The 26,950-nt window shown below is 47.7% G+C and overlaps 1 protein-coding gene across 3 annotated transcripts in view; it reads right to left on the bottom strand.

Moving 5' to 3' along the window:
- ADAMTSL4 (ADAMTS like 4) overlaps positions 1 to 26,950 on the bottom strand; it is an 82,787-nt gene that overhangs the window by 47,876 nt on the left and 7,961 nt on the right. For 2 of the 3 annotated variants that reach the window (XM_081173451.1, XM_081173452.1), the window contains one exon: positions 6,954 to 7,134. In XM_081173451.1, coding sequence (XP_081029577.1) covers positions 6,954 to 6,985 — 32 coding nt within the window. In that variant the 5' untranslated portion in view covers positions 6,986 to 7,134. Of the gene's footprint in view, positions 1 to 6,953; positions 7,135 to 10,380; positions 10,447 to 26,950 lie in introns of those variants that run through there. The other variant, XM_081173453.1, reaches the window with a different exon arrangement.

Here is a 26,950-nt window from a genome sequence, read left to right as displayed (position 1 = left end):
GATGTTTGACCGGCCCCCAAGCCGCCCCCAAACCCAGCTACCAGCACGACGACTCGCTTCCGTGGCACCAGAAATCGCATCTGCACAGGTGTGAAAATTGCGCCTGCACACACACAGACGCCGAAAATCATGGGCAAGGGCATGATCCGGTTCATGGAGGGATCTCCGTGGGACTGATCCAGCCCAGGCAAGATAAACCTTGCTGACCCCCATCCTAGGGGTCAACTAGGGAAACTCGCAAGCATGATCTGGGTGCAACAGCAATTCTCAGCAACTCTTCTCATCCAGTGGAGTTTACTGCCTCCGACACGGGAGGTGGGACGCAGCCATCATCGCTCATGCACAACCTGTGGTTTTGGGTAGAGGAAAGGCCCTTTCCCCAGAAACGTCGACCTGGGTGGCACAATTTTCAAAGCCGCTTTCACAATGGGCTTCGTTGACCACGTGGCAAAACTGTCACCAAACATCGTAAACGTCGCCCACAGCTAGCAAACATCCCGGGGAGCAGAGAATGAGCACTTGTGAAAATATAACGGGTACGCAGACATTCTTTTGTGCATGTTTGGCTTTGTTGTTGCAGTGGGTGGGAGGGTACGGGACACGGTCCCAGGCCTCTGTCGCACGGGGCGGGAAAATGCTTTCATTCCCCGTCAGGCCTTCTTGGAACTGAGATTGCGATCTGTCTCAAAATTCAGCGTTCTGTCTCTCTGCTCCTAAAATAATTCCTTCTTTATGACAGGTCAACTCTCCCTTTGATTATTACGATTGCAGAGGTCCCACGCAGCTCGGAAGAGAGATAAGTTATTTCCACAAACAAGAAGTCTCTTGAGAAGGGGGAGAGTTCAGTCTCTCTGCGTTTGATCGCTCCAAGGCCAAAGGCTCGCGAGGGCAGGAAACTATGCTCTCCAGACAGGGTGGGACATGGCCGGCAGCCACGAGGGCCAACCGTTTAAAAGTGTGGCAAGAAACATTCTCTCAGGAGGAACCCAGCAGTCCTGGTCAAGGCTGCCCAACGAGAGCTGATGGGCCACAGGCAAGCTGTTCTGGAAGCCGTCGAGATGCCCGCCAAACAAAACCCGAATTCAGGGTTCAATTCCCCTTCCTACAAGACAAGTTTGTTGTTGGCCATTTTGAACCACCCAACCCATTTCAAGAGTTCAACGGGATTTTCGCTCCCAGAAACTTTTCAGTGGAGGTCCTGCAAATACACAAAGGATATATACCCTCAGCGTATTTACTGGGGGGGGGGGGGACTAGTTCGCTGAAATAGTTCAGACATCCCATTTGGGGTTAGTGGCGTGTTCCCAATCAACCATGTTCTTCAACATCAACTTCGCTGGACTGGTCGTGTTGTGCGGATGCCTGATGATCGTTTTCCAAAGCAACTACTCTATTCCAAACTTAAAAATGGAAAGCGTAATGCTGGTGGTCAATAAAAGAGGTTTAAAGACTGTCTCAAGGTATATCTAAAAAAATGAGGTAAACAGCAACAGTTGGGAAACACTGGCCTGCAAGTGCTCCAACTGGAGAACAGCTTTTACCAAAGGTGTCATGGGCTTTGAAGACACTCGAACTCAGGACGCAAGGGAGAAATGTGCTAAGAGGAAGGCACGCTTGGCAAATCCACACTGTGATCAACTCCTGCCCGGAAACCAATATCCTCACTGTGGAAGGACGTGTGGATCCAGAATTGGCCTCCACAGTCACTTACGGACTCACTTTTAAAACTGTGTTTATGGAAGACAATCTTGCTCGGCTATGAGGGATCGCCGAAGAAGAAGAAGAAGACTAACATGACTTCAGGTTTAGCAGCCTGTTCCCTCTGCTCATGTCACAGAAACAATGGCGTCAGCCAAGCACTGTGTGCGCTGCCTAGATAGCCCAGTTTGGAGCATCTATCGGCTAAGGCAGGAAGTATTGTGTGGCAAGAAGATTCAAGGGCAATCAAATAAACATTTAAACATTTCAGTGAAGTACAGCCGTACCTTGGTTCTTGAACGCCTTGTGACTTGTTATGTTTTGGCTCCCGAGCGCCGCAAACCCGGAAGTGAGTGTTCCGGTTTGCGAACTTTTTTTGGAAGCTGAATGTCTGACATGGATTCCAATTGAGTGCAGAAAGTTCCTGCAGCCAATCAGAAGCCGTGCCTTGGTTTCCAAACGTTTTCGGAAGTCGAACGGACTCCCGGAATGGATTAAGTTCGAGAACCAAGGTACCACTGTACAGCAGAGTGTTAATAAGTCTCCAATTAGACCTAATATAAATGAGATTACCTGGAAGAAGCAAGCTCACAGCTCTCACTGAGTCTGTATACATACTTCAGGCACGTGTATAAGAGGCTCGTTTATAATTATATTTTGGGAGTGATTCATGTTCTTATGTAGCCGTTTTGTTTTATACTTTCTGAATGTCCCATGAATCAAGCCCTGCTAAGGGTTTTTATTTTTTCTCTTCTGATGTATTTCTTAGCAATAAAAAATTCGGTGTGGTGCGAGCAAGTTTTTACTCTGCAAGTGTGGCCCAGAGAAAATAAGTTTTAGAACCACTGGCCTACGATGTTTAATTTACTTTCTTAAACCCTGGAGATCTGCTGTAGACGAACTCTGCATACCCATCGTGTGTCCCGGAAAAAAACATTTTTTCGCGTGAGATTGTGGCTGCCATTTTGGGTGCTGTGATATCGCAAGACCTGGCACTGCGCTCTTGCCCCGCAAAAAAAGCATTTTGGGTAGGGGCAAAATCACGGCACGGGTCTCGTGTGTCCTGGTTTTCGATCTGAAAAGGCTCCACAGAAAGCCCTTTGCTGTGTTCCTATTTAAATCAGCCCTCTATTCCGAACAACGAGGACTGGAACCTTAGCTTCATTTTAAGGGGAAGGCCCCCTAGCTCAGCGGGAGAGTATTTGCTTTGCATGCATAAGGTCCCGGGTTCGAAACCCACCAGCCTCCCCAAGTAGGGCTGGGAATGTCCCCTGGAAAGAGCAGCTGCCAGTCTGAGTTGACAATACTTAGCTAGGCAGACCTCCTGAGGTCTGACTTAAGTCAGTATAATGTTTTTTGCCAAATTAAACAGCAGTTGGCTGCCGTTTTACAACGCCCACCTAACAGTAGGGCCGGCCCCAGATTCCCCTATAGAAAAATAAGCAGGGAAATGGGCCAAATTATCTTCTGAAATTCTCTGCCACTCGCCAATTATGAAAGCCCTCCGATTTCAGAGGAAGGTTGCAGAAGATACTACCCCACCCACCAACCCCCCCTTTATTTCCTTTTTTTAAAAAAGAAAAGCTGTTGCTACGCCATCTGGACTGCATATGCTTTGGGGTAGGAAACGCTAACCAATTCCTGGCTCCCCCCACATCACGCAGACCGACCCCACCAAGAGAGAGGCATCTGGTGGACTGGAACCCCAGCTGGGGGGGGGGTGTCTTCTGGTTGCGCCCCGTGAGCTTTCAGTGGGACTTTTCTGCCTGAAATGCGTGAAAAGGAATACCGTAAATCTTGATGGAAAAAAAGACACGCACCCTTTTCCTTTGCGTGACCCCAAGAGGTCACACTAGGGGGTGTGGGACCGGTGCCTCCCCCCCAACATCCAGTTCCTGTCATCATCCTAGACCAAATGCGGCCCTCAAGCAGTCTCTGTCTGGCCCTCGGATCTCACCTTTTGATACGTGCTCCCTCACCTGCGTCGACCTGCAGAGCCAGCACCACATAATATCCGTTCTGCATTTGCGAGAAATTGACCTAAACTTTGGAACTCCCTGCCACTTGATGGCCTTTCCTATACTCATTTTTTCCGACACCTGCTTAAAACGCGGTCATTTAGGCAAGGCTGCCCCCAGACGCGTAGAATTTGAGAGGTTTAAATCTGTTTTCACGAAATTAAGAGACGCCTGCTTCTTGGGAGAAAAGCAATGACAAACCTAGACAGCATCTTAAAAAGCAGAGACATCACCTTGCCAACAAAGGTCCGTATAGTTAAAGCTATGGTTTTCCCAGTAGTGATGTATGGAAGTGAGAGCTGGACCATAAAGAAGGCTGATCGCCAAAGAATTGATGCTTTTGAATTCTGGTGCTGGAGGAGACTCTTGAGAGTCCCATGGACTGCAAGAAGATCAATCCTATCCATTCTTAAGGAAATCAGCCCCGAGTGCTCACTGGAAGGACAGATCCTGAAGCTGAGGCTCCAAGTCTTTGGCCACCTCATGAGAAGAGAAGACTCCCTGGAAAAGACCCTGGTGTTGGGAAAGATGGAGGGCACAAGGAGAAGGGGACGACGGAGGACGAGATGGTTGGACAGTGTTCTCGAAGAGACCAGCATGAGTTTGACCAAACTGCGGGAGGCAGTGGAAGACAGGAGTGCCTGGCGTGCTCTGGTCCAGGGGGTCACGAAGAGGCGGACACGACTGAACAACTAAACATCAACAACAATGAACATTGCTGCCTCCATTTTGTTTTCGGGGGGGAAATGAATTTGTTCGTTGCCTTGCAATTAGGGCCATAGGGGGCATGGGGGGGGGGAGTTGTCAAAGCAGATCAGTGCAACACCTGGACTGCGTCTGCTATCTGTGCCCTGCAGGGAAGGTTGTTACCTGAAACACTCCAGACAGAGAGGAAATCAATAAATACCAGGGCGCACCTGGCTGGCTTCTGCTTCTGGGGGCGAGAGATGGATTCCTTTCTGACCCTGCCAAAATCTATGCCCAGAGGCCTTTTAAACAAACACACACAGAGAGACCTCAAACTCCCTCAGGACAAAAATGCCACAAACCAGGAATATGTGGGGAGGCAGGGCAAGTTTCTAGTTCTCATGAAACAAAAACAAAAAGCAGAAACAAAAGCCCAGAGAGGTAAGGGTCACTTTTTTCAAAATCCTGGCTCCCCAAATAGAACATGCTAAAAGAATAGCTTTACTGGCCATTGATTGACATCCTATGCCCTTTTAAAATTTTATTTTATTTTATTCTCTTAATGGATTTTGTGCTTTTATATTTTGACTTTATTCTGTCAACCGCCCTGAGAGCTGCGGGTACAGGGCGATATATAAATTCAATAAATAAACAATACAAGTCGTACCAATCAAAGGAAAAGGAATTGCAGAAAAAACCTCTGGATATTGGTGAAATGGTCAAATTAATACGCAAAGCGTTGCAGGGGTTCCACAGGGAGACTGGGTCCAGCCCTCTGGCTGAACTCGCCGTGAAACAGGCTCCGTTTATTGTACGTTTGGAAAACCCTTTGGAAAGCAGGGCAATTTAAAGAAAATCATATGTGGAAATAAGAGCATTCTTATTTAAATAAATGCATGTGTGGGATTAAACACACTCTTGCAAATTGTTTAAATAAGTGCATATGCGGGGACTTTGTTATTTCAGATTCCCCTTCTCCTGTTAAATCTCCGGCACAGACCCCAGTTGCTTAGCCCTAATTCTCAGTGCTAAGTCTGTATAACTGCCGCAGTCACCCACCCCCTGGCTGAAGCCTTAGCCTCCGTTTCCAACTTTCCTCTGTTCATTTTTATTTATCGTGACATTTATAGCCATCCTTTTCCTCCAAGGAACTAGAGGAGCAGATCCTCTTCCTTTCCTTTTTCAGAACAACAACCCTGTGAGGTAGGATCAAGGTTGAGAGACCGTGGTTCCAGGAAGGCTTCATGAAAGCTACCTGATAATGGACATCTGTGAGGGTCTGCAATCCCTTTTTAAAGGATTTTTAAAAAGGTAAAGGGACCCCTGAACATTAGGTCCAGTCGTGACCGACTCTGGGGTTGTGGCGTTCATCTCGATTTATTGGCCGAAGGAGCCGGCGTACAGCTTCCGGGTCATGTGGCCAGCAGGACTAAGCCGCTTCTGGCAAACCGGAGCAGCGCACGGAAACGCCGTTTACCTTCCCGCCGGAGTGGTACCTATTTATCTACTTGCACTTTGAGGTGCTTTCGAACTGCTAGGTTGGCAGGAGCAGGGACCGAGCAACGGGAGCTCACCCCGTCGCAGGGATTCAAACCGCTGACCTTCTGATTGGCAAGTCCTAGGCTTTGTGGTTTAACCCACAGTGCCACCCGCGTCCCTTAAAAGGATTTTAGGTGCTCTGAAATGTTTTTACGTGGTTGGTAAATTGCTTTTATATAGTTTTAAGGATTTTTTTTAAAGTTTTAAACACATTCTTGCTTGCTTTTAAACTTTATTGTTTTAACATGCTTGTGTTTGATGCCCTTATCTCTTTTGGGGAAGGCAGGATAGAACATATTTATTTACCCATTTCATAAAATTTGTTTTATGGTTGTTAAAAAAACACCTCAAAGCGGTTTACAAAAAAAAAGAGAGAGCAAAACCAGTAAAAAAACAACAATCAATTCAGAACAGCAACTTAAAACCTTCCAAAATAATGAGAACAGACAAGGAGCTAGCTAAAAACCCAGCAATTGTTTATTTAGAAAAAAGGCTAAAATAAATTTTAAAAATGTAGCTGAGTGTGAGACTCGAATCCTGGGCTCGCAGGCTCTAAGGCAAACACTCTAATAACTACGCTGCGTTTGTCTTTTGCTCATTTCTCTCCCTGGCCTCCTTTCCTGCACTGTAAGCACCATGGGGCAGAGATCTCACGTGTCACAGAAGACTATGGGCATATGGAACCCGGGCATCCCTTTTTCTCAGTTGGCAGCGGTTCTTCGGGGTTTCAGGCCAAGAGTCCTTCCCAGCCTTACCGGGATCTGCCAGCAATCAAACCTGGAATCTTTTGCATGCAAAGAAGGCGCTCTACCACTGGATTTAAAATAACGCCAAGATTCCAGTCCTCATGGTTCCAATTGCAGGTCTGGCTTAGGAAGCTCTGTACGGCCCGCACTGGCTGGCAGCAGCTCTCAAGGGTTCAGAGGAGGAGTCTTTCCCTACCTACGGCTCATCCAAACACCCTGCCACCCCAGAACCCCCCCCCCAAATGGGGGCTGCCCCCTTACTTACCTGCCAATCTGGCCGTGGCTTGCTGCCCCCATTGCCTTCTGATTCGTGCCGTCAGTTTAGAGAAGACCAGACCCCTTTCGCAACCTCACCATCTGCGTAGCAGCCTGTTCTCTCTGCCGCAAAGCCCCTCTTCTCCTGGGCGTGGGGGGCGACCCCCCAGTTTCAAGACCTTTCCAGCTCCCTAAAGGAACAAATTTTAGTTTTTTTTAAAAAAGGAAAATGTCAGCGTTCAAAAGTCAACAACGGAAGCTTGGAACCTCTTTTGTGTGTCTCTGCCACTTTTAAATGTTGACTTATAGAAGTGGGCCTGTAAAAGGAGGCTGGAGGGGGAATTTTGGGGGTGGGTGGGCTCGCCTCGCTCGTAAAAGCCCCCTGAACGATGCCTGAACTCGTAACCCCTCGTTGACCTTTCTGAAAGGAAGAGGGGGGGAAAGCTGACCTAGACTCTTGTTTTGGGTGACTCATAAATCAGTCACTCAGTGCATTTTTTGTTGGGGGGGGGGGTGAAGAACCAGAAGAGGAAATTGGCTCATAAAAATGTGCAACAGATTCCGATCACCCGGGCTCCATCGTGCCAACCGCGTTTCGCCTCTGTGTGCCTCAAAGGCTGATTTTTTTTTTGCAAAACGAAAGAAAGAGGAACCGAGCGCTCAAATCTTTTCGGGGACAACCCTTCCCCAGGCAATGAAAAAATACAGAACTGATGTTCTGAGCTGAATTATCCCATGCACAAGACTTGCAAAAGAGAAAGAGCAGAATACAGAAGCAGTCAATTGTTATAGGAATTCTAAGGTCATAGATAGATAGATAGATAGATAGATAGATAGATAGATAGATAGAATAAACGTTCATAAATTTGCGTGTTCAGACCCAGAAACCTCCCCCTTAAATAAATTCACACATGACTCAAATTTTGTTTTTGGCAGAATTTAGGCCACAACTTTATTGATTACAGAAAGTGACTGGTTGCATAGGCTCTGGTTCGACTAGCTCCCTGCAGCGTTGCAGGTAGCGCTGACCCAGGGTTCCAGCATAGGTCAGCCAAGGGTGAACAACTGGATGAGCGGAAAGCCGGGAACAGGCTATCTCAGCCACCCAAATGTCCCCCTGGACTCAGGCACGGGCACAATCCCCTCTCAGGGGTTGACCAAACCATCGAGTCCCTGGATTCCTTTAACGGAATACCCTTCACATAGGGATGGCGAGAGCGTTCTCCCATCCCTATCACCTGAACCAGTGCCTATCCGCAATCTTACAAGTTGTGATGATTTGCTATGCTGCAGGCGAAACCTAAATGGCAACAGCCAATCAGCCAAGTGGGGGAAATTCTTGCCGTGCCCCTATCCCAATGACAGATGACACAGACGGCATAGCAAGGTCAAGCGCAAAGCCCTAAAAGTAGGGAGAGGTGGGCGGGTGTTCTGAATGCACGCGCCAAAAGAGGAAGCTCTGGGTCACGTGCGTGGGCATAAATAGGTCCCTCGAACCGTTTGGACTGCGTCCTATTGGCCAGATTGCACCCAGGTACGAGAGACCTACCAATTGGGTGTTGTGGCTGACCAATTGTACCCACCCACAACACAGGGAGTCGGTTTTCCAGGTCTTATCGCAATTGTTGTTTGTTGTTGTTTAGTCGTTTAGTCGTGTCCGACTCTTCGTGACCCCACGGACCAAAGCACGCCCCATGGACTCATCACAATACGTGTCCCCTTTAAGGGAGGACCCGATTTACAAGGCAAACGCATACGTAAGTATATAAACCACGTGTCTGAAATAGTACAGGAGAGCAACCCTGAAGCCATTTTGACTCTTCCAGCAACCTCAAATATGCTCCCCATTGTCTCTTTGCTCCCAAGTCCTGTCTTTAGGGCATATTTGTGTATAAATAGGGTGAGCTGTGACCTGGATTCAGGAACTAAGTATTTAGCATCTCAAAGGGAATGGCCAGGCTGCCCAGGTAAAGCAATCAGTGACCATTATCAGGTACCCTGACAGACAGGTTTTCTGCTGTAGACCGCCCCCTGTGATGTATTTCTGCTGAGGACCACCTCTTTCTGTGATGTATGTATGATGTTTTGGGGGGTGGTCTTGAGCTACAGGGGAGGCAATTTCAAAAGTCTATACTGTGTATAAGAGCTTGCGCACCAATGTTCTGGATTCCTCTCTTCCCTCCTGCATGTGGTGAGCGGGGGACCCTGTTGCAACAGTTGAATAAAGATCAGGCTTACTAGCTGCTTTGCTTCTCAATATTCTCTGGTTGGCCTCTGTTATTTTCTCCTACCGACAGAGAACCTACATAAGAACTCTGTACGGGCTCTTGGATACCCAATAAGGGATATAGGCGCAGTTTTTTCTTATAACACAGAGAACCATAGAATGGTATACAGTGGTACTTTAGTTCTCAAACTTAATCCGTTCCGGAAGTCCGTTCCAAAACCAAAGCGTTCCAAAACCAAGGCGTGCTTTCCCATAGAAAGTAATGCAAAATGGATTAATCTGTTCCAGACTTTTAAAAACAACCCCTAAAACAGCAATTTAACATGAATTTTACTATCTAACGAGACAGTTATCCATAAAATGAAAGCAATAAACAATGTACTGCAGTCACACAATCAATCAGTAGCTGGACTGGGTTCTACACAGCCACAAAAACAAAACAAAAAAGAGCCACTAAAACGCAAAATAAATAGAAAAAACAGACAGACCTCAGCGTAACACTCAAATTGGAAGTGTGTCACTCAAATTGGAATTTTGGCACTCAAATCGGAAGTGTAACACTCAAAACGGAGCACATTCAACTTCCGAAAAAAGTTCGCAAACCGGAACACTTACTCCCGGGTTTGCAGTGTTTGGGTTCCAAGTTGTTTGAGTACCAAGGCGTTTGAGAACCAAGGTTCCACTGTCATTGGAAGTCCCACCCCCTGCAATGCAAAAATCAGTGCCAAAGAACTCTTGACAGATGACCAACTGAGCTCTGTTTCAAAACCTTCAGGGAAGCAGAGTCTTCCCAGCTTTATTTTTATGTTTTTAAACAGTTCAGGCAAGTTTCTGCTTGCCTGAGACAACCATCTCTGCTCTCCACCCCAAGGCGCCATTGTCGGGGTTCTCCTGGCACCCCGAGCCAATTTGGGAGAATGGGGGCGGTGCAGGGGGAGGCGAGAGGGGGGAAAGCCCCACTGCGCCTATGTCCTCACCATGGACTTCCTCCAGCAGGACCCATTGGTTGAATCTGGCCCTAGGTTTCTAGTCCTCAGCAACAACCTTCTGACATAAACTTGGCGCCAACCATCCAGTCGCCTCTTCATTTCATTATATCAACTCGTTTATAAAAAATATCATTATTTATCGCAAGCTGACACTGAAAAAACGCCTCCCAAGAGCTCCGCTCTCACCTTTTCATCCTCCTCTGAGCATCACCATCACCCACCTGAACCAAAATGTCTCGACGTCGCATGGACCAGTCCCGCTACTGCGGTTATCACAGGGAAAAGAGGAGAGACCGGGTGCAAGGTTGTAATGGATCCTCAAAGAGCGACAGCCCTGTGAGGTCTGGGCCCCACTCCCTTTGTTTGGTCAAACTTTGCTTAATCCAGGCCCGGGTATATTTATCCCGCTGGGGACCGTCCAAATCTTTGTTGCATTGGCACCATATGGAGTGGACCGTCCAAATATACCCGCTCACATTCCCCACTTATCTTTCTAAATCAGTTACATTGGCTACATTTAAAAAAAAAGGAATCCTTGGCTGGGAGTTGTGTAAGGAAAGGTCACCGCTTTGTGGAATCAAAACATGTCTGAAAAGGTCACTGCACCCAAGAGAATGCTCGGCCCAAATGCCAAACTCGCTCTCTCTTCTCCTTTTAAAACCCACAGGTTGCTAATGTAAGTATCACCGTGGAAAGGCAAATTTGCAATGAGGACCAGCAACTTAACAAAGCCATGCTGTTTTATCAAAACACGCCTGGAAGGTCGTTGCACCTGAGAAGGCACCCACCAAACACTCTCTTTCTTTCTTTCTTTCTTTCTTTCTTTCTTTCTTTCTTTCTTTCTTTCTTTCTTTCCTTCCTTCCTTCCTTCCTTCCTTCCTTCCTTCCTTCCTTCCTTCCTTCCTTCCTTCCTTCCTTCTTTCCTTTCTCTCTCTCTCCTTTTTAAAACCCATGTTGCTAACACAGCTATCACTACAGGTATGAAACTTAATTTTTGCACATTTCTTCAGTCTTAAAAATACATTTTGGGGTGTGAGGGATTCAAATTTGCTACTATGTGACCGTTCAACATTTAGCTTGGTAAGACTACGTTTGATGAATAATAGAATCAAAGAATTGTAGAGTTGGAAGAGGGCTTGATAATCCTCTAGTCTAATCAACTGAGTTATCCAGATACATAAACTGCTTTTGGAAAACCAAAGAATTTTAATTTTACCCTCTGAAAAGGTCAGGTAATGCTGAATCTGAATCTTAATCATCGTCATCATATCTGCAAGTACTTGGCAATCATTTTTAATGGTTTCTATGCAACTTTACTCACTGCAGATGGTGACGGCAGTCACGAAATTAAAAGACGCCTGTTTCTTGGGAGAAAAGCGATGACAACCTGAGACAGCATCTTAAAAAGCAGAAACATCACCTTGCTGACAAAGGTCCGTATAGTTAAAGCCATGGTTTTCCCAGTAGTGATGTATGGAAGTGAGAGCTGGACCATAAAGAAGGCTGACCGCTGAATAATTGATTCTTTTGAATTCTGGTGCTGGAGGAGACTCTTGAGAGTCCCATGGACTGCAAGAAGATCAAACCTCTCCATTCTGAAGGAAATCAGCCCTGAGTGCTCACGGGAAGGACAGATCCTGAAGCTGAGGCTCCAAGACTTTGGCCACCTCATGAGAAGACTCCCTGGAAAAGACCCTGATGTTGGGAAAGATGGAGGGCACAAGGAGAAGGGGATGACAGAGGACGAGATGGTGGGACAGTGTTTTCGAAGCTACAAACATGAGTCTGACCAAACTGCGGGAGGCAGTGGAAGACAGGAGTGCCTGGCGTGCTCTGGTCCAGGGGGTCACGAAGAGTCGGACACGACTAAACGACTAAACAACAACATGCAACTTTACACACATTTTACTTACAAAGCAAGACGAAATTATATCAATTTAACCTACAATTTCTTTTGAATTCTCCACCACCTGCAATCTAAAATCAGATCAAGTTGGTATTGTCCCAAGGCAATGAATGCCCCACCTTTTTTGGAATTCGAAAGCTGAAAAACACAACACACCCAAATGCCACACTGTTTTAATCAACTTCATTGCACTTGTGCCTTAATTCCAGCATTGGCCCAGGGACGTGCTTTCTGCATTTCAGGGACACAATCCCCCCCCACCCCGAAAAAGCACCCCTGGCACACGAACATTTCAGCAAGCGATGTGGTTTTTAAGGCGAAATGCAATTGGTCCGGGGTAGAGGGCTTTGTTGTTGTTTACATCCATGGAAAGTAGCTTTTAAAATCCCTCTTGGAAAAAATATGTCGCCTGGGTACCTTGAGGACATGGCAGCATCCCCACCCCACCCCGTGCTAATCCGTTCAGCAGGGGCCGAGTGGGCGCAGGCCACAGGTTGGCAGGATCTTGGCAAGGAGCCTAGGAAAGTGAAGGTTGATGGGTAAATCAGATGGGATTGTTTGCAAACAAACGGCCCTCTCCAAGCAAGGCTGCCCTCAGCGGCGAGGCGAACGAAGAACAGAAGCAGAAATCTTTTCACCCAGGAAGTCAAGAAGGGGGGGAAAAGAGGCTATATTTTGACTTTCTAATGACCTTCTAAGGATGACAATTAGCTGGTCCTAAGGCTTTTAATTATTGCCGCATTTCAGCCAGTTTGCAAGCAGAGCCTAGGAGGAGCAGGAGCAGGCAATTGAATTCGATTCAGCTCGTGTTTCAAACCAAATCCACCAAATTTGCACTTCCCAAAATGTTGAGAACCAGAACGAGGTGGGGTTTTTTTTGGGGGGGGGGAATGGATATATTAGGGGGAAGTGCACATACAGTGGTACCTCGGGTTAAGGACTTAATTGGTTCCGGAGGTCCGTACTTAACCTTTAACTGTACTTAACCTGAAGCACCACTTTAGCTAATGGGGCTTCCTGCTGCTGCTGTGCCGCTGGAGCACGATTTCTGTTCTCATCCTGAAGCAAAGTTCTTAACCTGAAGCACTATTTCTGGGTTGGCGGAGTCTGTAACCTGAAGCGTCTGTAACCTGAAGCGTATGTAACCCGAGGTACCACTGTATAGATTAATATAAGAGTAAAAATAAAACACAAAACACATTATAATGGGGAAACGGCTTGCAAAAATGTGTTCGTGGGGAGAAATTTGCACTGCGAGTCCTACATCTGAGGGGGCTGGATGAAATGACTTTTGGAATCGCTTCCAACCCTAAAGTTTCGTGATTCTATGGAAATGCAGAAGAATTTTCAAGAGGCTTTGGTGAAGACTAGCTTAGAATAGAGGAGGAGGAAACAGGGATTAATAGGAGATTTTAGGGCTGTCCTAAAAAATAGCTCCCAAAAGCACGCACACGCTCTCTCTCTCTATATATATAAGCTGAACAATATGGCAAGCCTAAACAATGAGGACTAGGAGTTTGACACTGATTCTGCGCATGCTGCCTCAGTTTACAAAAAGGTGTTTTAAAAAGGGAGAGTTGATATCCAGAGGAAGGGAGGAAGAGAGGAGATATATTTCCCTCTGTTTCCCAGCACTCAAGGACAAGATTTGGCATACAGCGGTTAGGACAGGCAGACATCCCAGCGGAATTAAAATGCCCAGCCAAAGGAACAGATGAAGGCAGATGTTTTCACATCCAAAACCGTGAGACGAATCACAGATCAGGTTTGGACACGGTAAGCTATCCAAAAACCCTCTTTGAAAAAGGAGCAATTAAAAGCACCCCTCGAAGCTGCCAAGATCGCTGGTTTTGGGAATATTTTGTATTTTTTTGTAAGTGTGGGGAAATCCTTGAAGGAAAATTGTTTCCGAAGGACAACTGGGCCTCACTCACTCCCTGTGCTAGAATATTTTGGAAGGCAAGTGCAGGATCTGGCCTCAGGAGATGACAAGACCTTGACTGAAATGGAAAGGTCTGGTCAAATCAGGTAATTTGATTTTCCCACCCCACAAAAATCAAATCAAATATAATATCTAATATAATTACCAAGCCAAGTTCAAGGTGCTCTTATTAGTATATAGAGCCATTAACAATTTGGGACCAGTTTTTCTGCGAGGTGCCCAGTTGACTGGCAGAACTGGTGCTACTACAGGTACCATTATTATACCTGTTCTGCATTTGGAAGAACTTGATATTTTTGTGTAACTTTGGAACTCCCTGCCTATTGACACCAGGCAGGTGCCTTCGCTTGTGAATAGGTAAAGGGACCCCTGACCATTAGGTCCAGTTGTGACCGACTCTGGGGTTGCGGCGCTCATCTCGCTTTACTGGCCGAGGGAGCCGGTGTACAGCTTCTGGGTCATGTGGCCAGCATGACTAAGCCGCTTCTGGCGAACCAGAGCAGCGAACGGAAACACCGTTTACCTTCCTTCTGCAGCGGTACCTATTTATCTACTTGCACTGGTGTGCTTTCGAACTGCTAGGCTGGCAGGAGCAGGGACCGAGCAACGGGAGCTCACCCCGTCGCAGGGATTCGAACCGCCGACCTTCTGATCGGCAAGTCCTAGGCTCTGTGGTTTAACCCACAGCGCCACCCGCGTCAATCACAACGTTTTCTGTGGTTTATTGCTGCAGATCATGACGTGAGCAAAAAGGTCGGCCTAACTTAATATCGCAGGAGATTTCCCATTTTGAACTTCCTTGACCCCGGTACCAGTCTTATCTCAAAGGTGCCCTGAAGAATCCTGAGCTGCTAATACCTTGTATAAAGATCAGCGCTCGTAATCTAGTTACCAGTAAAATCTAATCAACACCTCCTGTTGGGAATGGCTGCTCCACAGGCAAAATGAGAAAGCAAACGAGGACAACCAGTTTTTGCTGACTGCTGTTATATTCCTTTTCATGGAGCAAAATAAACAAAATGGGAAACAAGCAGGAAACTCTGGGAAGAGACAACAGAATTATGGGAATTAGAGGAATTGCTCATCTCAAGCCCCCCTCCCCCATCTCCATTAGAACGCATTGGCTAAAATTAGTACAAAAATCCTAATGGTTAGTTAGCTCACTCCATGCTGCGACAAGGAACTTAGTCAGCGCTCTCAACGAATCCCACATCCTAAAACTCTTGTGCATGAAAACTTGTGAGTGCTGGACACGCATTTGAGTTCAGACACATACTTCTTAACACACTGTATTTTTCCCGGTGCCTGCTAAAAAACGTTTTTTTGTTTAGGCAAGCCTACTCAAGCTGTTTCGAAATTTGAAGCAAGTTTTTAAGTAAACTGTTATTTTAACTGTTTTTAAAGTCTTTTTTTTTAAACAAGTATAATGTTACTTTAACTGTTTTTAAAGTCTTGAATTATTGTTTCCCCTCCCCCTGGTAATTTTATTGTTGTATCTTTTTCACAAACCCCTTGAGGTTGTTGCTTTCTTACAACCGAGCAGAGCATTTAAAATAAATAAATAAATAAATAGAACAAATATTTAGCCAGCTGCTAAAATAATATAAAAAAAGGATGACTATTTATAACGACAAAATAATGCGCTGTATCCAGAGTGGCAATGAGCAATGTGTCCCAACATTGCAAGGATTTCTCTGTACAACAGGCTTTCTCTTTCCCTTAAATCTGCTTTTGGGGTTCCCCATACCCTCTGGAGCAAGTTGGAGAGGGTGCATAGCTGTCAACTTTTCCCTTTTCTTGCGAGGAATCCTATTTGGAATAAGGGAATTTCCCTTTAAAAAAAAGGGAAACGTTGACATGAGAGGGTGAACACCCAGAGGAGCAGAGCGTGTGAAAGTCCCACAGGGCAAGCAGAAATCATGACATTTTGTTTTCCTGCCCAAAGGGAACTTTCTTTCACATTCGTCGCCCCGCCCACTTCTGCCTCTGGCCCCGCCCACCATTGCCACCTGGCCCTTGGGAGATTGCCCAATATGGCTGGGAAAAGGTTCCCCATCAAGGAGGACTGCTCCCATAAAAGAGGACACCCACGCACCCTAATTTGGATCATGGTGGAAGGTTACATCCTGGCACGGGAGATTTTGAAGCAAAAAGACCTTGTTATGTAGTGAGTTGAATAGGATCCAAAAGGCAGCAGTCTGATTGGTCCCAGAACAATAGGACCCAAAATGCAGCAGTCTGATTGGTCCCAGAACAATAGGACCCAAAATGCAGCAGTCTGATTGGTCCACAGGAACCACCCAATCCAGCTCCAGGTGGAAGGGAATCCGCAACCTGATTGGCCTACAGGAGAATCCCGGAATTAGCCAATCCCGTGGGGCCCATTGTGTAAATAATGTATATAAAGCAGACATTCTGGGGGAACTTCCATTCCTCCTCAACCACTATGAGCTGAATAAAGAGCATGAAATCCACTTTCGACTCCGAGTATATTTCAGATCTCTTGGGGGGGGGGAGTAGCAACCAAAAATAATGGTGCTCTTGCGGACGTGCAGAGTGCCTGCTGTTCTTCACTGGAGGAATAAACATGGGACAAGGGAGGGCAACTGTATCAGGCTAGAATCCCCAGAGACTTGTGTCAGCCTCTGAAGACTTTTGCTTCTGTGTGTGTGTGTGTGTGTGTGTGTGTGTGTGTGTGTGTGTGTATGTACACACACATACACACACACAGTGAGGGGGGAAAGTATTTGATCCCCTGCTAAATTTGCCAGTTTGCCCTCTGACGAAGAAATGGCCACTCCATAATTTTAATGGTAGGTTTATTGTAGCTGTGAGAGACAGAACAACAACAGGAAAACCCCCCAGAAACCCAGAAGACAAAAGTCACAGCTACAATAAAACCTACCATTAAAATTATGGACTGGTCGTTTCTTCGTCAGAGGGCAAACGGGCAAATTTAGCAGGGGATCAAATACTTGCCCCCTCCCTCACTGTATATATTTAAACTAAGCTAAACGCTTTGCAGAAAGGGGAAAGAAAACAAAAAGGCTGAACCAGCGTAAATTCTTCCTCCTCTTGGCCTGGACAGTTACAGTAACATTCCCCTCGTATTACTTCACTAGAAGGAGCAGAAATCGTTTAGCTGTTTGGCCGGGGTGTTTGGAAAAGAACGGAGCGCTCTCGTTCCTTGGGAAATAAAAGAGCAGCGAGCCGAGGGGAACTTAAAAGCCAAGGTTAAACACACCACACCATTCCTTCTCCGACGGAGCAGGCCAACTCAATACCCCACCCCACCCTTCTGCGATTTGGCAAGCAGCTTGCGAGTGCAGAGGTCGCGCTTCAGAGCGATCAAGAGACTAGTCCCTGGGGACAGAAGGACTGTTCCTTCGAAAAGCACACCACAAAGACGCCTAAATTTCCGCCCTCTCTTATATAGACACACACCCTGGGTGCCCTTTTGTTGTTGTTGTTTAGTCGTTTAGTCGTGTCCGACTCTTCGTGACCCCCTGGACCAGAGCATGCCAGGCTCTCCTGTCTTCCACTGCCTCCCGCAGTTTGCTCAGACTCATGCTGGTAGCTTCGAGAACACTGTCGCACCATCTCGTCCTCTGTCATCCCCTTCTCCCTGTGCCCTCCATCTTTCCCAACATCAGGGTCTTTTCCAGGGAGTCTTCTCTTCTCATGAGGTGGCCAAAGTCTTGGAGCCTCAGCTTCAGGATCTGTCCTTCCAGTGAGCACTCAGGGCTGATTTCCTTCAGAAAGGAGAGGTTGGATCTTCTTGCAGTCCATGGGACTCTCAAGAGTCTCCTCCAGCACCATAATTCAAAAGCATACATTCTTCAGCAATCAGCCTTCTTTATGGTCCAGCTCTCACTTCCATACATCACTACTGGGAAAACCAGAGCTTTAACTATACGGACCTTTGTTGGCAAGGTGATGTCTCTGCTATGTTCCCAATTTTGACCTGTATAGAATCATAGATTATTATTATTTTTTTAGTTTAGAAGGGACACCACTGAGGTCATCCAATCAAACCCATGAGGGATTCTGGTGGCGACAGGGATCTAGCATCTCTTTCAGGGGATCTCTGACTTGTGCATCAGGGCTCCCCATTTTGCCAGGCCAAGCCCACCTGCCAATCAGCTGAAAGCACCTATGATGCCAGGTGTGGACAGGTAAAAAGGCCGTCTGAAAGCAGCAACAACAACCAGCTGATAATCAGCAGTATAGAAACTCCTGAAGTCCTGACAATCAGCTGGTTGTTTGTGGAGGATTCCCTGGTCCTGAATGGGGTAGCTGTGCCCCTGAAGGACCAGGTGTGCAGCCTGGGAGTCATTTTGGACTCACAGCTGTCCATGGAGACACAGGTTAATTCTCTGCCCAGGGCAGCTGTTTACCAGCTCCATCTGGTACGCAGGATGAGACCCTACCTGCCTGCAGACTGTCTCACCAGAGTGGCGCATGCTCTGGTTATCTCCCGCTTGGACTACTGCAGTGCGCTCTCCGTGGGGCTACCTTTGAAGGTGACTTGGAAACTGCAACTAATCCAGAATGCGGCAGCTAGACTGGGGACTGGGAGCGGCCGCTGCGACGACATAACATCTACATAAGATCTACATTGGCTCCCAGTACGTTTCTGAGCGCAATTCAAAGTGTTGGTGCTGACCTTTAAAGCCCTAAACAGCCTCGGTCCTGTATACCTGAAGGAGCGTCTCCACCTCCATCGTTCTGCCTGGACACTGAGGTCCAGCTCCAAGGGTCTTCTGGCGGTTCCTTCATTGCGAGAGGTGAGGTTACAGGGAACCAGACAGAGGGCCTTCTCGGTAGCTGCACCCGCCCTGTGGAACGCCCTCCCTTCAGATGTGAAGGAAATAAGCAGCTATCTTCTTTTTAAAAAACATCTGAAAGCAGCCCTGTTTAGGGAAGTTTTTAATATTTAATGCTGTAATGTTTTTAACACTTGATTTGAAGCTGCCCAGAGTGGCTGGGGAAACTCAGCCAGATGGGCGGGGTATAAATAATAAACTATTATTATTATTATTATTAGGGCTGACAAAACCTCAGCTTCTGAAATTCCCCTTGATCAGCATATCAATCGGACTTCAAAGGACAGCGCAAGGCTTTGAAGTCCCGACCACCAGCTGCTGGTTGTTGGGGCTTCAAAGCTCCACATCACCTGCCAAGCATTGTGATGTCAAATTTGGCCCATAGTGGGGTAGGGCAGTGCTCCTCCGCTGCTCTATTTAAGCATCCCCAGCAAAGGAGAGCCCACCACGTCCTGAGGCAGGCAGTTCCACAGATGAACAGCTTTCCCCATGAAGATCAAGCTTCTAGTCCACATGGTTGCAAAAGCAGGCTCAAAAGGGCGTGAAAACAGAAGGAATCAGCTGGGATACTGAGCCGTTCAGCTGTAACTAGAAAAAAACACGATGCAAATGTTTGCCATTTAGCTTAATATATGCAAGCTGCAAAATCTGGATTTTCCTTGTGCAGTATTTGGGGGAAACCCAGGAGCAAGAGGTTTGAGTTTTGAGCACAAAGACCATCTGCATACCCTGCCCCCGAAACAGACATAACTCAGATGCAATGGCCTGAATAATCTATGCAAATTAAACTCATTTGGGCATAATTTATTCCGCTCACCATGGGGGAGGGGCAAAGTGCTGCAAAGACCACCAAGGACCTGACGCCTTGCAACTCAAAGCCCTGATCACCCTTAGCTGAGCTTAAGAACCTAAAAAGAGCTTGCAGAATCAGGCCAAAAGCGGTCCAGCATCGTGTTCTCACCGTGGCCAACTAGGTGGGAAATCTGATACCAGGATTCGAAAACAAGAGCAACTCCCCCCTCCTGCAGTTTCCAGCAGTCAATCAAAGCAATAAAACGGCACCTCCTGGATGCAGGGCGGATTTCCCAGCACTGAGCAATGGCCCTCCTCTAAAAATAAAGCAAGGTTCCAGTCCTCATGTTTCTGAAGAAAGATACCTTCTGCATGCAAACCAGGTTCTCTACCGCTGAAAGGTCCTGCCCTCTCCCGATGCCACGTTTCTCAAACTTGTTTTCAACTGGGGGGGGGGTCATTTCCTAAGCACCCCCCACTCCCCTCTCAAGCCACCTTGGCTCATGGGAGCCGAAAATGGTTGCATGGGGATAGAAGCGTAGTGCTGGAGAGTTGGAAGAAACCACAAGCGCCATTTAGCTCATCTCCCTGCAATGCAGGAATCTTTTGTGCAGTGTGGGATTCGAACCCGTGACCCATGAGATTAAGGGTCTCCTATTCCGCTGGAGGGACGCGGTGGCGCTGTGGGTTAAACCACAGATCCTAGGACTTGCCAATCAGAAGGTCGGCGGTTTGAATCCCCGCGACAGGCTGAGCTCCCGTTGCTCGGTCCCTGCTCCTGCCAACCTAGCAGTTCAAAAGCACGTCAAAGTGCAAGTAGATAAATAGGTACCACTCCGGCGGGAAGGTAAACGGCGTTTCCGTGCGCTGCTCTGGTTCGCCAGAAGCGGCTTAGTCATGCTGGCCTCATGACCCGGAAGCTGTACGCCGGCTCCCTCAGCCTGTAAAGCAAGATGAGCGCCGCAACCCCAGAGTCGGCCACGACTGGACCTAATGGTCAGGGGTCCCTTTACCTTTACCTTTATTCTGCTGGCAAGGCTGCTCTGGGTGAATGGGGGCAGCCGGCAGCCTGGAGGTTGAACGCTTGGTCAATTGCATTTGCACCCCACCTCCAAGGTGGCATGTGTGGTTCTCCCCTTCATCATTTAGCCCCCACAACAACCCTGCGAGGCAGGTTGGGCTGAGAGGCAGCGACCGGCCGCCCCACTCCAAGGTCACACCCAGTGCACTTTGCGGCCGAGTGAGGATTCGAACTCAGGTCTGCCTAGCCCAACCCTCTGACAGATGCGTCCTGCTGGCGATGGGGAGAGGGCCTGCGAATCTGGTGTAACCTGGGTGGCTCGGTCTCCAGCTTGGTGTATTATGGGATGTTAAAGACCCCCTCTTCCTCCAGGTGCAGGAGACACCCCCCCCCCCAAGACACCTGCTCCAGAACTCGGGATCTCTGCCAGAACGAGCGGCTGATGCGCTGGGAGGAATTACGCCACAAGAAGTCTTAAAAAGCAAACTTTTGGAACGGAGAGCTTTCGGAGAGGCTCCGATCCGTGCTCCTCGCTCGGCCGGAACATTCCAGCTCATCCTGTCGTCCTCGGGGAGCCAAGCTTTGCCGACCTACGCAGGGAATGAGGAGGAGTTTTTTGGGGTGGAGGCATCCAGGCCGGCTGACAGAGCTCTCCTCCGTTGGTCACGCTTTGGTGTGACGGCTACCGAGGGACCCCAGAAGACCGGCGTCGACGTTCAGAGGAGGAGGAGGAGGAAGGAGCCAGGAGGACACGGCCTTTCTCTGAAGGGACTTGCCAGCTAGGCCAGAGGTCTTGGCAAGCGACGTCTCCTCCCCACGCGGATCGCGTCCCTTGGCAAATGCCTTGCTCATACTTTCGCCACTGCGATCCTGCCAGGGCGCGGCACATCCCTGGAATTTGAGGTCCCTTTTGGGAGGGAAAAAAAGCCTTGCCTCAAAATGGAAATGGGGGAGTTTGGGAAAAGGTTCAGGAAAGGGCAAGCCGATCCGTCAAGCGCTTGGGGCTTCTTAATTTGGAGGAAAGGCGAGCAAGAGGCAGCAGGATGGAAGTTTTGAAAATTACGCATGGCCTGAGGAAAATGGAAAAAGACAGAAGTTTTCTTCTCTTTTAACACTAGAATTCGTGGGCATCAAATGCAGCTGATCGTGGAAGATTCAAATAATAATACACTAGGACCTCGGGTTACATACGCTTCAGGGTATAGACTCCGCTAACCCAGAAATAGTGATTCAGGTTAAGAACTTTGCTTCAGGATGAGAACAGAAATCGTGTGGCGGTGGCAGCGGCAGCAGGAGGCCCCATTAGCTAAAGTGGTGCTTCAGGTTAAGAACAGTTTCAGGTTAAGAACGGACCTCCAGAACGAATTAAGTACTTAACCTGAGGTACCACTGTAATAATAATAATAATAATAATAATAATAATAATAATAATAATAATAATAATAATTTGATTTATACCCTGCCCTCCCGGCCAGAGCCGGGCTCAGGGCGGCTAACACCAATAAAATTCACAGTAAAAACACAATAGGGGGAAAAGAGAAGAGGGGGGAAAACCCCTATTTAAAATACAGGTTAAAATGGCATTTAAAATGCAGCCTCATTTTAAAGTAGCTGATAAATCAAGACCACAAGGGGAGGGAAACATAAGGGTCAGACCGAGTCCAAACCAAAGGCCAGGCGGAACAGCTCTTTCTTGCAGGCCCTGCGGAAAGATGTCAAGTCCCGCAGGGCCCTGGTCTCTTGTGACAGAGCATTCCACCAAGTCGGGGCCAGTACTGAAAAGACCCTGACTCTAGTTGAGACCAATCTAACCTCCTTGCGACTTGGGACCTCCAAAGTGTTGTCATTTGTGGACCTCAAGGTCCTCCGCGGGGCATACCCGGAGAGGCGGTCCCGTAGGTACGTGGGTCCTAGGCTGCATTAGGTAAAAGAAAGTCCTTTACACAGCGCATAGCTGAACTGTGGAACTCACTTCCGCAGGAGCCATTGACTGCTACCAACTTGGATTCCCTCCCACCTATGAATGCTGGAATGAGGTCTGTGGAAATGTCCATTTCCTACCTGGAAGTACATCAGGCAAGAGGCGGAGCCCTGTGGGTCAAGGGGTGGGGCTCCTGTTTTCGGATCTGACTCAGCATTTCACCGGGGGGGGGGGACAGGGGATGGGACCTGAGTCATGTTTTCTGTCCAGCTTACCACTGTGTGCTCACTGAAGGAGGGGGGGGGGAATAGCAGACATAAGGCTCCATTCCTTTAACAGCTGCTGAGCAGGCAGAAACCCAACGGGTGAAGTTTGTCCAAGCACACACATTTATTTAAGGCACGGCGCTTTCGCGCAAAAGGTGTGCTGTTGGATCAATGTCTTTTCTCAAACAATAATAATAAAAAACCTGATGAAAGATTAAGGTGCCGGGGTAAAAATCTGGTTTTGGGAAGGACGTCTAGCAGAGAGTCACAATCGGTTTGCTGTGCTTCGTTTTTTTAGCTCCTGCGAAAAGAGATCTCCTTTCTTTTCCGTGCTAGCTTCAGGCTGACACAGGAAAGGGATTTAAAAGGGTTTGCGCACAGGATTAGGGCCTAAAATAAAAGGTTGGGGTCTTAACCCTTGGAAGGCTGGTGGTTTCCGGAGCCCACCAGCCTGTGGGAGAAGGAATTAATACAGGCATTCAGTCTCTCTCTCTCTCTTGCAAAAAATAATATATATATATATAGATATTTAAAATCCTGAAGAAACCTTGAGAGTTGCAGAGCTCTCCCAACCCACGCCACGCAAGCCTTTTCAGATGTGGGAGCAGCCTTTAAAAACATGGAACAGGATTGTCTTCAGACGGCTTGGGGGTCAGATAATGCCGTACCCTCCAATATTTTTCCAATGAAAATAGGGACATCGTAAGGGAAAGCGGGGCATTCTGGGATCAAATCAAAAACCTTCTCTAAATCAGGGATGTCCCTGGAAAATAGGGACACTTGGAGGGTCTGAGAAATGTGTTTTCTTCCTCTCTTGTAGCGCTAGAACTGGTGGATGTTAAAAAAAAGTATTTTGTGCAGCATGGAACTTTGGAACTCCCTTCCACAGGAGACAACAATGGCCGCACGCCTATTTGGTTTTAAAAGAGGATTAGACCAATTTGCGGAGGAAGAGAGGGCTATAGACGGCTACTAGTCTTGATAGATATTCTCTGCCTTCACAGCTGGAGAGGCATCACCTTGCCGACAAAGGCCCGTATAGTTAAAGCTATGGTTTTCCCAGTAGTGATGTATGGAAGTGAGAGCTGGACCATAAAGAAGGCTGATCGCCGAAGAATGGATGCTTTTGAATTCTGGTGCTGGAGGAGACTCTTGAGAGTCCCATGGACTGCAAGAAGATCAAACCTATCCATTCTGAAGGAAATCAGCCCTGAGTGCTCACTGGAAGGACAGATCCTGAAGCTGAGGCTCCAAGACTTTGGCCACCTCATGAGAAGAGAAGACTCCCTGGAAAAGACCCTGATGCTGGGAAAGATGGAGGGCACAAGGAGAAGAGGACAAGATGGTGGGACAGTGTTCTCAAAGCTACCAGCATGAGTTTGACCAAACTGCAGGAGGCAGTGGAAGACAGGGGTGCCTGGTGTGCTCTGGTCCAGGGGGTTACGGAGAGGTGGACACAACTAAACGACTAAACAACAACAAATGCTGCTGAATCCTAGTTGTTGGAAGCCACAGTGGGGAAGGGCTCTTGCGATGGGATTTCCTAGTTGCGGGTTTTCCGGACATCTGGGCAGCCTCTGTGAGACCAGGATGCCAGACCAGGTGGGCCATTGGCCTGATCCAGCAGGCTCGTTTTATGTTCTAATGGAATCTCCAGGTCCAGAGGCAGTCTACCTGCATTTCTAGGTTTCTTAAGGGCATTCGGCTCCCATGAGAGCAGGAGGCTAGGCTGTACGGGCCATTGGCCTTGATCCAGCAGGGTCTACTTCTTACGTTCTCACGGCGGGGCCAAGAAATGTTCTGAGTGAGCCTGGGATTCTCTTTTCCACCGCTCAACAATTCCTGCAGATGGGAGGCTCCCCGTCCAGCCGCATTTGTCCATCTGTTCATTGTTAACCGATGAAGCAATGAGGGCTGTTCTTTCGCTCTCCGTCAAGGGAAAGGGAGAATTTCGAGCGCTCTTCATCGCTGCTGCTGCGCTCTAAAGGAAGGCTTGAGGACCAGCCAAAGTTTCCTTCCCCGTGGGGACCGGACGGCGCGAATGCAAACAGTGGTAGGGCACGGGTGCGAATCGAGGGTTAAGCAACCTAACGCTGCAGCAGCAGCAGCAAACTTCAGAGAGGATGGAGAAGGGAAAGGAATATTATTTGTTACAGAGCACCTGGCAAGCACACAGAGAGAGACCCATGGCCAATGGAATGAGTAATGGTTTCTCCCATGTAAACACACACACACACAAAATTGGGTCAAAACCATCCCTTCCCTTTGGCTGGGGCGCAGCTGTAAGAGTTCTGTCATTTCACGTGCATGGAAATGTCAAACACACTCCAGGGCTTTTGACTTGCCTAGTCACCAGTGGTGACTCAGCAATGGCTACAAGCGACCAGGCCATTTATGATTACATAATAATAATAATAATAATAATAATAATAATAATAATAATATCTATATACCACCCTATACCTGCAGGTCTCAGGGTGGTTGCAACACAAAATCACAATATAAAAACACAAAACGCATAATAAAAACATGTTTTAAAAGGGCATTTATTATTATTATTATTATTATTATTATTATTATTATTATTATTATTATTACTACTACTATTATTATTATTATTATTATTATTATTATTATGCAAGCTAGAAGAGAGTTGGCCCTTTTAAATTTCTGCTCTTGGGGAACAAATCTCTTCAGTGACATACAAGTTTTTCCTCCCCAGACCTTGCAGTCAAAGAACTTGATCCTAAGGCTGTGGTGCAAAAACCTCTTCATATATTCATAATAACCAACAGCACACACATAACAAATCTTGTCCGGGAACTTAGTTCTGGCACTGCTTGTTGATGCACAGACAGAAAGAACCTGAAGCAACCCGAGGACACAAAACAGAGGAGGTAGAAACAGCAATCTGGATGACCAAAGGAGATATGGTCCAAAACGTTCAGAAACCAAGGTGCAACTTCTGATTGGCTGCAAGAAGCTCCTGCAGCCAATTGGAAGCCCCGTCGGACATTTGGCTTCCAAAAGAACGTTTGAAAACCGGAACAGACACTTCCGGGTTTGCGGCATTCAGAAGCCAAAACATCCGAGTACCAAGGTGTTTGGGATCCAAGGTACAGCTGTAATTTGTAAATCTTTAAGCCCAAAGGCCGAAAGTGTTTTGGTATTATAAAGGTAAAAGCTAAAAGGACCATTGACCATTAGGTCCAGTCGTGGCCGACTCTGGGGTTGCGGCGCTCATCTCGCTTTATTGGCTGAGGGAGCCGGCGTACAGCTTCCGGGTCATGTGGCCAGCAGGACTAAGCTGCTTCTGGCGAACCAGAGCAGCGCACGGAAACGCTGTTTACCTTCCCGCCGGAGCGGTACCTATTTATCTACTTGCACTATGACATTTTTTCGAACTGCTAGGTTGGCAGGAGCAGGGACCGAGCAACGGGAGCTCACCTCGTCGCGGGGATTCAAACTGCCGACCTTCTGATCGGCAAGCCCTAGACTCTGTGGTTTAACCCACAGCGCCAACCGCGTCCCCCCCTTAGTATTATACCAGTCCATAATAGGCAAGGAGCATTTCTTATTTTCACAATAATTCCTTTTGGGAAGAAAGGGGTCCTTCTCCTTTCTTGCCTTCTGTTCTGCGCATGCTCTCAAGCGCACTCTTTTGTGCCCCCTCGTCTCAGCGCCCTGTGCGGGAGAACAACCCACGCCAACCCTTCAATCTAGCTCTGGTTCGTAGGGATCACGAAGGTCATTTAGACCAACCCCCTGCAATGCAGGAATCTTTTGCTCAACACAGAGGTTTCCAGGACCAATCGCTGGCATTTTCAGACAAGGCTTGGGAGAGACTTCTGGTCTGGAACCCTGGACAGCCTCTGCCATTACAGTAGACATTATTGAGCAGGATGGATTGACATAGGTCTGCTTCCTCTGTCCTAGATTAAGATCAAAAGTACAGTGGTACCTCTGGATACGAACGGGATCCGTTCCGGAGCCCTGTTCGCATCCTGAAACAAACGCAACCTGCATCTGCACATGCGCGGGTTGCGATTCGCACGTGATGTCATTTTGAGCGTCTGCGCATGCGCGAGCGGTGAAACCCAGGAGTAACACGTTCCGT

Source organism: Podarcis bocagei (genome assembly GCF_964188305.1).
Source record: "Podarcis bocagei genome assembly, chromosome: 16".
NCBI lineage: Eukaryota > Metazoa > Chordata > Lepidosauria > Squamata > Lacertidae > Podarcis > Podarcis bocagei.
The sequence above is the reverse complement of the archived record's forward strand: the minus strand, read 5'-3'. Positions and strand labels throughout refer to the sequence as shown.